This window comes from Pleurodeles waltl, chromosome 6 (assembly GCF_031143425.1).
Source record: "Pleurodeles waltl isolate 20211129_DDA chromosome 6, aPleWal1.hap1.20221129, whole genome shotgun sequence".
NCBI lineage: Eukaryota > Metazoa > Chordata > Amphibia > Caudata > Salamandridae > Pleurodeles > Pleurodeles waltl.
Genome location: NC_090445.1, coordinates 1,211,828,561 through 1,211,844,672, shown reverse-complemented (window position 1 = coordinate 1,211,844,672; position 16,112 = coordinate 1,211,828,561). Strand labels below are relative to the sequence as shown.

Below are 16,112 nucleotides of genomic sequence, written 5' to 3'. Positions count from 1 at the left end.
CTGGATATCAAGGCCAGGCAGGCAGATTCCTACAGTAACGGTGGATGCATACCTGCAGTACCTGAAGAAGAGAAAAGGTTTTGAATACTTAAGGATTTGATGCACAGTTATGTGGTAGGAGATGACTACAACAAATGGTTGTCTGACTACGAAGTGGTACTGAGGGCTCACAAGGTACTTGAAGAGCACTGGAAGGTGGTGGTGTGGAAAACACTTTCCTACTGTGGGGAGCGATACACTTCAAACAATAGAGTTTGGGAACCAAACCAAGTACACACCCATGAAAGCCATTTAACTTGTAAAGTTTGGGATGACTCCTGAAAAGTACTGCCAAAGGTTGAGGGACAGCCAGAAACTCCCCCAAGAAATCCTGGGTAGATTGTGTGGATTACACCAGCAAGGCACTGAATGGTTGGGTGTGGAGCAGCAAAGCTAATGATTATGTTGGGTTGTACAATTTAATAATGAGAGAACATATGTTCAGTGTCCGTTTTGCAGAGTTAGCCAGTACCTAGCTGACAGCATGCTGACTGATCCCAGGAAGCTTGCAGAGGAGGTGCACCTCTGGGCCAGTACCAGGGTGTCAAAAAAAGGTATTGGGGGGAGGGGGGTCCTATAAAGGTAACCAGGGTTCAAATCAGAAGAAAAAGGAGGAAAGTAAAATTTAAAAGTAAGGAGTTCTCTAAATCCCCTCAAGAGAGTAGTCATAACAAGTCCCAGTATAATCTTGAGAAGAAGAGGTTCTTTGACCACCAGACAGGGATGTTTGTACCCCAATATACTGAGTTCCTCAAGTATGGGCACTCCAAGGGTGACTCCAAGTGTCCCAAGGGGCACAGCCCTCCGCTCATGGGCAGACACCTGGGTTGGAAAGTGTAGTGCTCGGGGAGGAGAGAGTGGCAGTTAGCTTTGAGAAGCAGGCATAGGTGGCCCTAGGTTCCCTGGGGCATAAGGTGGTGATGCCAAAAACCCATACGTCTGCTAATATTTCCAAGTATAGGCAGTGGGTCACCATCAATGGACAATGGGTCTTGGTGCACAACCCCACCTGTCACTCAGAGGCCATCAGCGACTGCATCTGTGATGGATAGAGCTCTAATGAGGACTTTTACCCATATTGGGTTCCCAAAGGAAGCAGTGTCTGACAGAGGCACTAACTTCATGTCTGCGTACATGAAGTCAATGTCGTACTGTTATCAGTAATGTACATGCAACACCTCTTGGCCTACACTACCTTACAAACTCTGCCCTCCCTTTACCACGAGGATATCTAAAGCTAAGCAATTTTGCAACAACATGGCTCTAACAGCCATCATCTCCACATTGACCTGCTTTATGGATCCTGCTGTACCTGCTGCCAGTTTACCTAAAAGGGAAGACAGACATGTAATGTTCATATCCCTCATTACCACACCTACAGAAGGAATTATAACACCCAGTGTATTTAAAAAAAAACACTTGTCCAAAGCTCATTTTCTTACAAATAAACCTCACGAAAATGTAAAGCCAAATACCAAGACCCAACCTAGTTTTGCGGCAAATGAAAATGGGCAGTCTTTCCACAAACATAATAAATTCTTCTCAGAATTGGCTCTCCACCCAGCAATTAGTTCCCACTTATTACATAGGTTCTATTACACTCACGCTTTCCATCAAATTCAGCCTTTCTTCCCCTTAAAGGATGACACCTTACCACATACAACTCACTACTCCACCCTTAACCTTGGAGGCAAACCTGACAACCTAAATTCTTCCTCTTGTTTTGCCTGTCTACCACAGCCTTTCCATCTTCCCTATTTCTCACAACCTTTACTCCTCTCTCATTGTATTTTTAAAAAAAATTATGTTCTTCATAACTCAAAATCCATACATGGCCTTGATTAGTATCTTTAGTTTCATTATTGTTTGGGCAATCACCCTTAAAATGTGTTATTCGTAACAGCTTTATTGCCTTGCTCCAAAGCATCCTATGACCTTCAATATGTCTATTTCACCAAGAATCATTTTAACATAAATATTATCCTAGAAACCCCCAACTAAATTTTATTTATGCATTGGTACATCCGTTGTTAATTCATTTCTAAGAGCAGTGAATTCAATGTGATTAGCAAGTATCCCACAGGAGTAAGTAAGCACAACAGCCCGACTAAGAAGTCTAATATTGTTAATGTCATCCGCCGCCCTCCAAACTCGGAACAACCCCCTGATTGTTTGTAATCTTTGAAACATTTTTGTTCCACGTAATATCATGCTATAAAATTTATGTGCCTTTTGTTCCCGAAATAATATAAAAGAATGTGCTATTTGGAGAGGAGTCAGACCTCTTGCTAGCCGATATTTTGCTTCCAGACCTTTGCTTTGAAACGTATTGCTCTGCGCTGAGAACTCTTAGTGCTTGTCTTTGGAAAACAGACCTTATGTCATTCAGTTGGTAATTTGCTTAACTTACTAACTACTTTTTGCTTTCTGTGATAAAACTTTACTTTTAATGAGACCACAAGGTTGATAACTTTAGAATTTTGATGTGTGCAGTTTTATTGATAGCCTTGGACTACGTGTATGAGAGACTGAGATAGTGTAGTTCCCATTTAGCATCCTCGTGATTTATTAATTAGAGCATTGCCCCCTATCTTTAGGGCAACGCCACGTATTGCATTTAACTTGCATTTGCATTCGGTTGCAGAAGAAAAATTTGCACCCGTAGTAAAAATATTGGCTGATAGCAGTACACACAGTCATAAAAAAGAGAAGCCAAGGATTAAATAATGATTGCGTTCCAATACCTATTTTGGACACTATCACAAAAGCCAGCATACCTTATTCCAGAGTCTAGCACATGAAATGTATGCAGTAGATGTCTACTCAAGCCTCTCCTCAACAAGAATATAATTTCACTATGATCCAACACTGACAAATCAAGAACTACACTACCAATAAGCACTTTAACTACTTCACATGCATTGTGCTTACATACATACTATACACTATTTACACATTGGCTTAGTGCAGCCTAATATAGGGACTTAAAATGCATATACTGCTGCTTGCGCAGTGCAGTGGTTCAGGGATCACAACTTCAACCATTAGGCAACTCCACAGCTTAGTTAGCAAAGCTACACATATTGCTTGTGGCTCTTTGAAAAACAGAACCACAATTGACCACTATGGCTTATATAGATTCAGCTTTCTAAATAATGAAGTCCAACCCTGGCTGCAAAACGATTACAAAGATTTAAAGGGCAGGTACATTAAGGCTTTATAGCAATGAGAAAAGTTAGTGCGACTGTAGGAAAGTAGCCCCTTTCTAGTTTGGTTACCCCCACTTTTGGCCTGTTTGTCAGTGTGTTTGACTGTGTCTACTGGGATCCTGCTAATCAGGACCCCAGTAGTTATGGTCTCTCCCTTAAATTATGGTTGGCATACTAGTGCCCCCTTATAAGTTTCGAGCATTTGGTACGTAAGTAACCAGGGCAATGGGGTTCCAGGGGATACTATGGGCTGCAGCATATCTTTTGCCACCCATAGGGAACCCATGCAAAGGCTTCTGCAAGACTGCCATTGCAGCCTGTGTGAAAATGTGCATGCACCACTGCCATTTACACTGCACCAGGCCACTTATAAGTCACCGCTATAACAGGCCCTCCAGCCCTGAGGGCAGGGTGCAGAGTGCCTGTGTGTGAAGGCACCCCTGCACTAGCAGAGGTGCCTCCATGACCTCCAGGGCCATTGTCCTGGACTTCGTGAGTGCGGGGATGCCATTTTAAGCGTGTACTTGACACAGGTCACTACCTATGTCCAGCTACATAATGGTAACTCCAAACGTAGGCATGTTTGGTATAAAACATGTTGGAATCATACCCCAAGACTTTTGCAAGCATTGGTTGCCACTCCCCTGGCCATCACCACCCCCAGGGTGGTGCTCAGATCTCCTCTAGAGGGTCCCTGGGTTTTGCCATCTTGGATTCCAAGTTGGCAGGGAACTCTGGGAGCATCTGACTGGCCAGTGCCAGCAAGTGATGTCAGTGCCTTCCCCTGATAGGTTCTTACCTGTTTAGCTGACCTATCCCCCTTACAGGGCTATTTAGGGTCTCTCCTTTGGGTGGTTCTTCAGATTTGGATTGCAAGACTCCAGCAGGAATCCTCTGCATCCCCTACTTCACCTTCTCACCAAAGAAACTGCATGTGGACCCTTCAGGAACTCTACAAACTGCAACAAAGAATCAAAGAAAACTCTGCAACATTGTATGTTCAGATCCTGCCAGCAACTGAAACTGTTTCCTGGTCGTGCATCCTCAGAGGACAGCCTGTCTTCAGGCTGCACCAGAAGAGCGAAGGAATCTTCCTTGTAGTGAAGGAGTCATTCCCCTGCTTCAGCAGGCACCTCACTGCATAAACAACCAGCTCAGTGGATCCCCTCTTATAACGAGCTGCCTGGATCCTGCATCACAGGTGGTGGACTGAAGTGGTCCCGACGGTCCTGACTTCCTACTATTCAACTTTGGTGGAGGTAAGAGTTTGCTTCCCCAAGCAAGACAGTACCCCGTGCACCTCATGTTTTGCAGTTGCCAAGGCTTGTTGGCATCCTTCCACAAAGTTCTTCATACACAGTGCAGCTCCGGCCCTCCAGCACTCTATCCTGCAACGCACTTCTTCCTGAGTGGTTCTCCTGCAGCATGGGACCCTTTGTCATTGTGCTGCCTGGGCCTCCTTTTGCACCTCCTTTGTCCCCATGCTGTTGGACTCCTGTGCACTCTGCCTGGTCTTCTGTGGGCTCTCTGAGTTGCTGTGAGCCCCCTTTTACTCCCCCTCCTAGGTAGAGTCCACCAGGTCCCTCCTGGTGTCGGGCAGCACCATTTTCCGCTAACTGGGAGCTTTGTGTGTGCCAAGGCTTGTTGGCAGACCCCAGTGACGCAAACCAGATTACAATCCTCCATCCGGCGTGGGACATCATCAGGACCAACCAGGAACCCGACTCTTCTTGGGTGCAGTACTGACTGTTGTTCTTCACCTGTAGTTCACCTTTTGCACCTTCATCCGGGTTAGCAGGGGCTCCTGTTCTCCCTGGACTCTCCTGTGCTGCTTGGACTAGGTCCCTTTCTTCCACAGGTCCTAAGGTCCAGAAATCAACTGTTGGTATTGTGCAGTCTCTTCTGGTTCTTGCATAATCTTCTTTCTCATGTTTCTGTGTGTTCTGGGAAAGTTACTGTGTTTTACTCCTTCTTTCCTGGGCACTGAGGTCGGTTCTAGTTCGTACCTTTGGTGTTTTCTTGTACTCCCAGAGACCCACTACACACTGCACTTGCCTCGGTTGGAAACTGACATTCACATTTCACTTTCTTAGTATATGGTTTGTGTTCCCCCAGGTCCATTTCTAACTATTGTGACTTTCACTAATTGCACTGTTTTCTGTTTTATGCACATTTCTGTATACAAATGTATATAATTTGTGTATTACTTACCTCCTAAGGGAGTACAGTCTCTATGGTATTTTTGGCATTTGTGTCACCAAAAAAAAGTACTATTAATTGTGTAACACTGAGTGTTTTCTTTCATGTGTGTGAGTATTGTGTGACTACAGTGGTATTGCATGAGCTTTGCATATCTCCTAGATAAGCCTTGGTTGCTCAGTTACAGCTACCTCTAGAGAGCCTGGCTTCTAGACACTGCCTACATCTCACTAACCTGGTATAAGGTGTAAGTACCACGGGTACCCACTACAAACCAGGCCAGCCTCCTACAGTAACAAAGTAATTTACCCTTAATGAAACACACTTTGGGCCACCAATTGAATAAAAAATGTGTGCAACCTGCTTTGTCCCTAAAAACTGTTTTTTGTGATAGTAGAAAATGTGCATAATTCTGAGAAACAGAAACTGAAAATAGAAGGCAACACTGTATGTAATTTGGGAATATAATAACAAAAACTAAAGTGGGCATTGCTATACATGTATATATCATTTCGTGTAAAGTAAATACCGCTACAAAGAGGTACTTTAAATGCTGATTTGTCAATGTAATATGAAAGTATGGTTTTGTGAAGACAATATACAATCAACTGAGTAAAGGAAATACTTAATAAGTAGGATACTTCATCACTTACTCTTTTAAACTGTTCTTAAAATCCTCAAATTCTAGTTCCTTATCACCATTTTGTAGGGCTTTTTGTACATCTGAAATCCGTTCTTTTTTCAATTTAAGCTTCAGTAATGTCTTGTTGTAACTCTAAAGACAACAATAAAATTAAATGTAAAAGGGCAGAAACATATAATTTGAAAAAATTTGAAATTTATATTCTGATGTATATACAAAGTTAGGTATACTGTTGCATACATCTAACACTACAATTGCCTCCTAATCTTCTTTCTTGCATTAGTCATCACACGCTAGAGTTTAAAGTGTAAAACAAAAATAGTGGAGCACACCATAACTAAATTAATAAACATCTAACTGTGAAAGTTAAAAGATACGATCAGATCATTTGATCTAATATACAGATATATAGGGGAATATAATAAGTCAATAGCATAATGGTTTGGGTGTGTATTTAATAAAAGTTCTGTTACCCTGATAAATTGGTTACCACAATCATGATATATGTATTGTAATTTATTTGTAAATATACATATTCATAAATATATAATTCAATACAGATACAGAACATAAACAATCTAAAAGATATGTAGTCCAATCCTATCAATTTTCTTTCCAAAGAAATTGTAAATCTCAGATGCTCTGATCTTGTGAAATCTCAGCCAATAGATGTAAACTTCAGCTGACGTGTTTCGTCCTATTTCAGCCCTTTTTGAAGGCTTATTTCCATTCCAATGTACTTCGTAAATCCAAAAATTCAAAACTCAAGATTTCCTCCAAATCAGTTACAACAGGATCCCAACATGGCACTTGTCCGATTCTATATTTCTATAAGTCTTCAAAGTTTCAAGGCAACATGCCCTATGACCGTTTGAACGTCACGCACCTGTATCGCCTAACCACCATTTGAGATCACACACTGCATTAATCGTGTATCTAAGCAAGAGTTTAAAGTGTGCCTGTGATTCACAAGAAAGTCCCACACGCCTTTGATTACATGTTAATTTTCTACTAAAAACATCATTGCGTAACCTATCGTAGAAGGGTTGTAGGAGCATAGTGCTCACAATGTCCTGCTTCGATGAGACCACTACAGACACTCTGTTTCTCTTGACTTCTCAGTGTCATGTATGTATTTTGTTGTTTTTCTTTGGTTGTGGTACGCACCCGGCGACAGGAATCCCCACACCCTTACACATCCACACACCTCCATGCACCCCCCACCTGTCCACACACTTGCAAACACCTCCCACCCAACCGCACATATCCATACAAACACCCCCACCCGCTCTCACACTGACATACACATACCCCCACTCGCACTCACACATATGCACCCCCTCCACAATCATTCATACCCCCACCCCTCCACACATGAATATATTCACGCACTCCACATACACACACTTGCACAAACCCTCCTCACCTCACACTCCCCCATCCGCACATTTGCACAGACACCCCCACTCAATTGCAGACTTGCACACATGCGCCCCACTCACATGCATTCCAAAACACACACCTACTCACTCACACCCTAGCACACACCACTCCCCTCCCCATACATGCAGATACCCACAGCCTTCCGCACACATACATACTCACATGCACACCCATTCAGGCACACATACACGCACACACCACACACCCAACACCTCCCACTTCCCCTTTTGGACGATCAACTTACCTTTTCTGGCAAGGTGGTCGTCTGGGAGGGGATGGGTCTTGGTGCTTTCCACCGTCAGCACCGCACCACTGACAGGACTCTGCCACGCCATATTACATATCGTAACACGGTGGGGGTGTCTTCTTGCCGTGGTGGTGCTCATGGTGGAACTGCCTCTTCAACTCCGTCGGCCAAGCTGACTGAGTCGGATTTCTGCAGTCCTTTCAGGTCTCCAGCACTGGCAGTCTGTTGACTGCAGCAGCTTTGGCGGTCTTTAACAAAAACCACCAAAGTCGTAACGAGGGTCTCAGTTTGAGTTACAACACTTTGCTTGTTGAACCTCCTTCCACATTTGGCAGGAACAAGCAGTGTAAGATTAAAGAGTCAGAGAAATTAGGGGTTGACTTAATCAGACTTCATTCTCCAAGCCTGGCTGCTAAACATTTTTGGATTGTGAGTGAAACTGGCTGATCTAAGATATGTATGCACTTTGCCTTATCACTAGGGTTTGGCAGCTAGAGACTCTCAAAAGGCTGTGTCAGCATAGTGCCAAACTGGCATCCTGGAAGCACTGCTAACGCTGAAGTGAAGTGCCACCATCAACAGACATAGACAAAATGACATATAGAAAAATCCCCAAGGACCAATACTGCTCCATCTTAATGCCCATTTTCAGACGTTTATGCTTAATGTCTCTTCTGTCAAATGAAACATCATCCATCACCCTCCAGGTGATAAAGACATATTCTTTGGAGAATGAATAGCAAATATTACAAACCACCTAATAATCACTGAGACCAACAACTGTCTTGGAGATTTGAACTTGCAGTGAGCAGTGCTAAAGCCGCCGATGCCAACTTTATCTCTGCTTTTGTTCTTGATAAGAGTCTTCTCTAACACTACCAAGGACTGACACACTGTAAAAACTCCCTACTTGACTTGATAATTGTGAACAATCTCATAACGACCGTAAAGGCCACTCATTATTGACTGGACCAATTATCCAATCATCTTCAGATCGCTTTCACACCTCCAATTACCCATCCTAAAAACGTTGCGCAACATTTAATGTATCTGCAGTAAATTTCAATGGTTACATGAAAGACCTGATTGAAGATTGTTCTCTCAGAAAAGAAAGAGTAAAAAATGGAAGCCCTCTACCCTATAGCTATCCAAATACGTATGTGAAGAACACAAACCCTGAGATGACTCAAGACTACATGGTGGCTACCCATCTAAGTGAAAAAGCAAATAAACTCACATTTACTTGTCAAAGTCCTCTCACATGAAAGTGCTATTGGTCTCCTCCATTAATCACCCATTAACCACCCAGTAGTCCAGCTTCTTCTTGCAGGGTTAACACCACTGAATCCAACCTCTGATTCTCTGACAAGCTGCAAGTTAAACCTTAAACCTCAGATGGCATTTTGAGGTATTTATGAGAAGCTGGCCAAATATTTACTACCCTGCGTGACAGTCCTGGTAAATTGTCTGCTTGTTCAAGGTATAGTCCCTGACTGTATGAAAATTGGAAAGCCTCGCCACTTCTGAAGTAACCATCTGTTGATGCTAATGACCCGAACAACTTATGTCTTATTTCAGGATCTCGTTTCTTAGGGAAGGTGACTGAAAGATGTGTAGCCTGTCAACTTTCTCATGTTATTCAGTCAAACAATCCCCTAAGTATTTTTCAGTTGTAGACAATGCACTCCACTTCCCATACTTCATACACTACTTCTTACTTTTGCTTCCTGTCCTATCAGTTCAATAATGTCAATCATATCTCATTGGTCAATATCTCGAAAGAATGATTGGGCATCATAGTGCTTAAGTGGTTCGCCTCCTATCTGTCGAACCAAAAAGAAGAGATTTAAATAGGTACCTCAATATATAGCTATGTCCTATTGCATCAATGTTCCATTCTTTGTCTGACACCATTCAACATTCATTTGGAACCTCTCAGAGGCATCCTCAAGAACTCAGAGATACTGTCTCACCAGAATGGTGATGACATCTAAATCTATTTTACAAATCCATCTCTAAATTCTTTACTCCCCCGCTCCCTGGAAACTGTTGAAAGATGGATGCCTAATCGTTACTTAAAATTTGAACTCTCAAAAACAGAGTTCATGTTAATTTCCTGAAAGAAATTCAACCTACATGTCCAATTGTGAATTGAATCCTGAGCTTTCCTGGATAGTATAATAATATATATAATAATAATAACTTTATTTCGGCTAAAAGCCATAAAAGTATATGATAACAACATACCATAACCATATAATAAAACAATTAAAGGATAAAACAAGGAATGCCACATAATACATTAAAAAGCCCTAAAAGAATTCCTTCAATAATAAGTTATTAAAAACACACAGTATAAAACAATACAAAACGGACAGCAATTTTTAGAGCCTTGTAAACCTTTGCATCTTGGTTCCACTTAGTAATCTACTTCAGCCAAGAGTAATTTAGTCTAATATAAATTATCAAAACACACAGTTATGACAGTTCTCTGGTTCTTATAGCCCAAGCAGATTGTAAATACCTTGCGACTGCAAAAACTACATTGTCACTTGTATCACTTGCCAGAATACGTAAGGAAGTGTTGCATTTCCTTATCCCCATTGATCTACATAAAGGAATAATCCACTTCTTCGTAGGTGTCAAATATCTGGGACAAAAGAACATAAAATGAGTGGGTGACTCTGGTTGCTTGTGACAAAAATGACAAAAACTCAGATTGTCATCCTCCTTACTCCACCTCGCAGTGAATGTCTTGAGTGGCAGAATCCCCAGCCTAAATTTGATAAAAAGGGTTTTAGTGTAAGGGGGGGTTTATATTATCCATATAAGCCTCAAACTTAGGACTGTATTTATGGTCTAGAAACTGTGATGTCCTGCTGCCTAGAGTTTTTTTTGGACCAGGTTTGCACTAGAATAGTCTCCCAGTAGCACTTCCTTATACGTAGTTTTGCTTCTTTGGTCAGATTACAAGGATCTCTCCATACCTCCTCCATTTTGAGGAGTTTACTCATGTCTCTAATATATTTAAACAAAGGAGTTTTTAATACATCACTGTCTGTTAAAAGCTCAGCTGTTGCTATTTGGTAGGTGGACAGGTGTTCGGAGGACCAAAGGTGGACCCAATACATAAGGGGTCTTAGGGCAATTTCATTATGGATCTCATTTAATGCTAAATCAAATCCAAGGGGTATAAGAGGGGTACTTATCGGCAGCCGCAAGAAGCTATGAATAAAACGGTTTTCTATCGTCGTCAGACTTCTGGAATTACAGTGCCCCCATAACTCAGCACCATAAGATGAAGCAGCCACTGCTGTGGCTTTATATACTGTGATGGCAGGTGAAATTTCCCCTTCCGAGATGTTAGCAATTTTCCTCCCTATTGCTACTGACCTCTGTTGAAGGACAGACTCTTCCCGATCTGAGCTGACTACTGCTGGCCGTCTGCTAATCTGATCCCCAGATAGTCAAACTGACTAACTCTCTCTACCAGTTGACCTGCTATAGACATTTCCCCCTAAATGACTAATGCGGATTAAAAGCCATAAACTTTGTCTTCGTTGGATTTATTTCAAGGCCCCTCATGGTACAAAAATTAGAAAAAATGTCAAGTTCATTTTGTAAACCCATTGGGGTTCTTGAAATCAGTAAGGTGTCGTCCGCAAACATTAAAAAAGGAACAAGGGCTCCTGCTAACTTTGGGGCATCATGATTGCAGTACATCAGTTGATCGACCACACCGTTGATAAAGAGGTTAAACAGAGTGGGAGCCAAAACACACCCCTGTCTGACCCCCCCTATCAACAGGTATGGCTTCTGTCAGATCTCCGCCTTGAGACCAGCGTACCTGGGCATAGGTGCCCTCATGAAGATACATAATTAATCTCAGCAATTCTTTGTCAAGTTGGTAGGTCTCCAGGACATTCCACAATAAGTCCCGAGGGACCATGTCGAAAGCAGCTTTTAAATCGATAAAGGCCACATACAAGTGACTCTTGCTAAGTGTCAGGTATTTCCAGCAAAGAAGATTGAACCTGAACGCCTGGTCTACTGTGCTCACTCCTTTCCTAAATCCTGCCTGAAAATTGGAGAGGATATCAGAGTCCTCTATCCAAGTCTGCAGTCTAGTTAGGACCAGCTTACAAAATATTTTTTGACTAACATCAATTAAACTTATTGGTCTGTAGTTAGTTGGTAGTTCCCTTGGCCCCTTTTTGAAAACAGGGACTGTGATTGCTGTTTGCCATGTGGGGGGAAGCCCACCACCCCTCAGTATCTCGTTGCTAAGCGCATTTAAGTATAAAGACCAAGTACTGGGCCGAGACAGGTACAAATCACCTGGGATACCATCTAGCCCAGGGGCCTTCCCTTTGCGTAATGTTTGGAGAGCTGAAGTTGTTTCTTTTAGCGAGAAGTAGTCCAGGTCAAATTTGAATGATATGAGTGGCCCGGTAGCTGATGTGGAAGAAGTGAGGAGGCTCTGGGATTTTGGTAGAGAAGCAGTAATATCACTGATTTGTGCTGCTACATGTAGATTCCCAAAATGTGACACCCAGATTTCTGGCTGGATTGCTGGGAAGTTTTCCGTGGTTTGTGAGTTACCTTTCCCTGCCACTAATTTCCAAAACAATTTAAAATCATTCTCATGGAGAGTATCTACCAAACCGTTCCAATATTTATATTCCCACTCTTTTTTGGCATTTTTCAATGCTATTTTGTAGGCAGTCCTACTTTCTCTTATCTCTCGGCGATTCCCTGCCTTCAGTGCTCCCAATAGCTGTGTTTTGGCCTGCCGGCAGGAGCTGGAGAACCATCTCAATGGTTTGTCCCCAGCCTCTGCCCGCCTCCTTACTACCTGGGTATATGGTCTTAAGCGATTGACCAAGGTACTATGCAAATTGATCAGGTTAATCGGTACAGAATCAATATACTTGAAGGGGAGAAGTGCCAACATAACTGCTTTGTACATAGAAATCTGGAAGTTTACATCTTCTTTCACCAATTCCCATCTCACGTTTTTATAATCATTTGTCACGGATAAGGCATTACCCTTCACCCACTTGGTCAGTGTGTTACAATTAAATGTGGAAGATGAGAAGGATACACAAAGAGCTTGATGGTCACTATCATCCAGTGGAAATACAACCATGTCGATAAGAGAATTCCAAAGTGTGTCATCTACTAGGACATAGTCTAGGTGGCTTGAATATAGACCTTTTCTATATGTAGGCATAGCTGGAGTATCTGACTTCATGTTCCCATTTACTATTCATAGCCCCTTTACTTTTATTAAATCCTCTAATTAATCTAATGCTCCCCCTGTTTTCTTTGTTGCAACCTGAACCGGCCCTGATCTCTCCCATGGATCTACGAACTGTGTTCCTTTTTGCTGGGAGTCATCCTTACAGCTCAGTTGCATATTATAGTCTCCTGCAATGATTAAACCCTGCCCCCCTGGTAATTGGCTCAAAAAATCTACGAGTAAATTTAGCAGGGCATTCTGGGTCCTTTGTTGGCCAGGTTTGATGCATATATTTACAATTACTATGCAAACAGGCCCCCGTAGGCTGCTAAATTTGACCTCCACAGCTAGTATATCCCTAGTGGGAATAACCAGCTCCTTTGTCTTAGGAAACAGGTTGTGCTTTAGCCAAGTTATCAAACCCCCTGATGTCCTACCAGATGGCGATGGGAGCGCAGCCTTCTGGAAGGTCCAGTAATCTGCTCTATAGGTCGCAGAAGGGGCCCATGTCTCCTTCAATAAGATAATATGATGTTGATCTATAAAACGACACCACTCTGGGTTGGTTGTTTTTGGTAGCACACCTGCCACGTTCCAAGATAAAATTTTATTAATGGATAATTTCCATCCCCAATATTTTGCAGAGGTTGTGGCTCCACAGTCCCTCCCTGCTACTTGAGGATTGCAATGTATTCCTGCCTCTACTCCCACAATACCCAATGGCAGGTTGCTTGGGGTACAAGGGTCCATAGCCTGTTTACTGAGTATATCATCTCTCCCTACTTCCACTGCGGGGGCTTTGCGTCAGTCAACAATTAGAATTGGGCTGCTCCTACAACCCCCTCTCCAAGTGCATATACTGGGAAGTGTTTGGATGTTAGCGCTCCCTCTAAAAAGCAAATTAGCCGTTGATTGGGGGATCGTTTGGGTAAGAGTTACTTGGGATGAAGTACCAGGTCTCGATCTTTGATCAAGCGCTAGGAGGCCCTTTACTAATCTCTGGCTGTTCAATTTCAGCCCTATAAGATCTGTTTCTAAGCTATCGCTTGAATATCTCTGGACAGTTACTATATCATCTCTTATGACAGACCTACATTTATTTACACCCCTTATCCAATGGATTACTTTGTTTTTAAGTGAATCCCCTTGCTCCTTTGATCCATGATTTAACTTAGGAATGTTTGTCATATATACGTCATGGTAGCAATGCTTAGTCTGGCTTGATAAAGTACTTTGTGGGGGGTCTTTATTATTGTTGGCTAAAGGCTTGCTTCTGCACATCTCATGGTTAGCCCCTCTTGTCGAATTTGTATCACATTTTTTTAAATCTATCACTTCAGGGGTAAACATTCTTCCCATTGGCAGTCTTGAGTTATCAATCCAGCCCTCTTTCCCCATGTGATCCAGCCATAGACATTTCAGTTTGTTGAGTTTGCATAGGTAGAGAGTTAGACTCAGGTTTAGAAGAGGATTTCCTTATGTCCCAAATTGTGGCAGTTATGCAGTCCAACTTCTCGCATATCATGTGACTAAAGGATGTAAAATACTCTCTAGACTAACCATTTCAGCTCTGATTTGTACTAACTGTGCCTCAACAGGGAGTTCCCCCTCCGTTACTAAGCGTACTGGTGGCTCCTCAGCTTCCCTTGATACATTCCTCTCTATACTGGAGGTAGCCAGGGAGACAAGAGGTAAAAAGTGATTGAAACAATTAATAGGTGGAGATACACAACCCTGCTGGTTTAACACCCTCAGTTTTGGGCTCTCTATTAAATTGACCGAGGTTTCTAATATAGTAGGTTCTAAGTGAGAACCTCGTGGTAACACTGGTAGAAGCTCTCGATAAGGGAAAAAAATGTTTTTTATGTCTTTAGTTGAGACATTAGTCCCTCTCTTAGAGGACTTGGTAGGTTTAGTAGCTAACAAGCTCTCTACTTCCTCTATCAGGTCATCAATCTGGGTCAATGTACAGTTTTCAGTGGCATGTCGAGGTAGTTTCTTCGCCCCTCCCTGCCCAATAGAATTACTGCTGGCTTTCCTTTTCCCCATCCTGAGCGAGTTGATAAAGTTCCTCAAAATTATGTGTAGCACGAAGAGAAAGCCAAGGGAGTACGATGACAAATTTATAAGGGCTAGGACCCGCCTCCAACAGCCTCAGACAGGATCCGATGCTTCCTGTGTAACAGGAACGCAAAGTCAGATTTATAGGGGCTTAGTCCCGCCCCCAACAGCACAGTCAAAGTCCGACACTTGTAGCGTGAGCACAATGTCAAGTTTATGGGGGTTTTAATCCCACCACCAACAACCACAAACAGAGTCCTGCTCTTTGGTTTGTTTAACATGCAAACAGCAATGAAAATAAAAGCATCCTTTCCAAATAAAAAAAAAGTACCTTCTGGCAACCATGCGCTTGTACGTCCCAGGATCGAGCGTATCATAAAGATGTCAGAGGGGGGCCCTGCCCTGCCTCTTCCTGGCGATGACGGGCGAAGGACGGGCTCACCCTTGGCCTGGCTTTGCCCGGGCGCCGCCCGCCCGCATCCCGTGAGCGGTAGCGCGATAGTTCAAATTTAAAGGGCCTCCTTAGGCTGCCCCTCCTCCTGCTTGACTCCAGATGCTGCTGCCAATGAACGCGCTACCCGTGGATAGTAAATTGACTATCACTGATAACGCCAAGACCCTTAGTATCATCCTCAATAATAGACTCGGGGTGTGGAATTTAATAAAGTATCTTCTTGTCCATGGGACAGGTTGCTTCTTAAATCTACTTAAGTCCTGTAAAAAGATCTACTTGTCCCTTTGGTGCCATGTAGTGAGACGATTAATTATGGCAGCAAACTCACTATGTATGAGCTCTGATAATAGCCTCTCTGATTATGCCAGGCTTACTGCTATAGTAGGGCTTGAATACTTGCAATTTCAGTCCCTACTATAGCAATTTCCTTATTTTGCCACCTTTACGCAGATCTACATACTGGGGCTGGAGGAAGCTGTATGCAATAGTTCCAGAGCTTGAATGCTTTTGAGTCTGAAAACCTACTAACTTGCATGTTTTAAAGTATTTTCACCAGCTCTTTTCTAATCTTTTCC

General features: G+C 42.7%; 1 protein-coding gene across 3 annotated transcripts in view; it reads right to left on the bottom strand.

The window, feature by feature from the left end:
- The window catches only part of LOC138300760 (polycystin-2-like protein 1), a 2,286,574-nt gene that overhangs the window by 744,207 nt on the left and 1,526,255 nt on the right, over nt 1–16,112 (bottom strand). For all 3 annotated transcript variants that reach the window (XM_069240515.1, XM_069240516.1, XM_069240517.1), the window contains one exon: nt 6,101–6,222. In XM_069240515.1, coding sequence (XP_069096616.1) covers nt 6,101–6,222 — 122 coding nt within the window. The remainder of the gene's footprint in view (nt 1–6,100; nt 6,223–16,112) is intronic.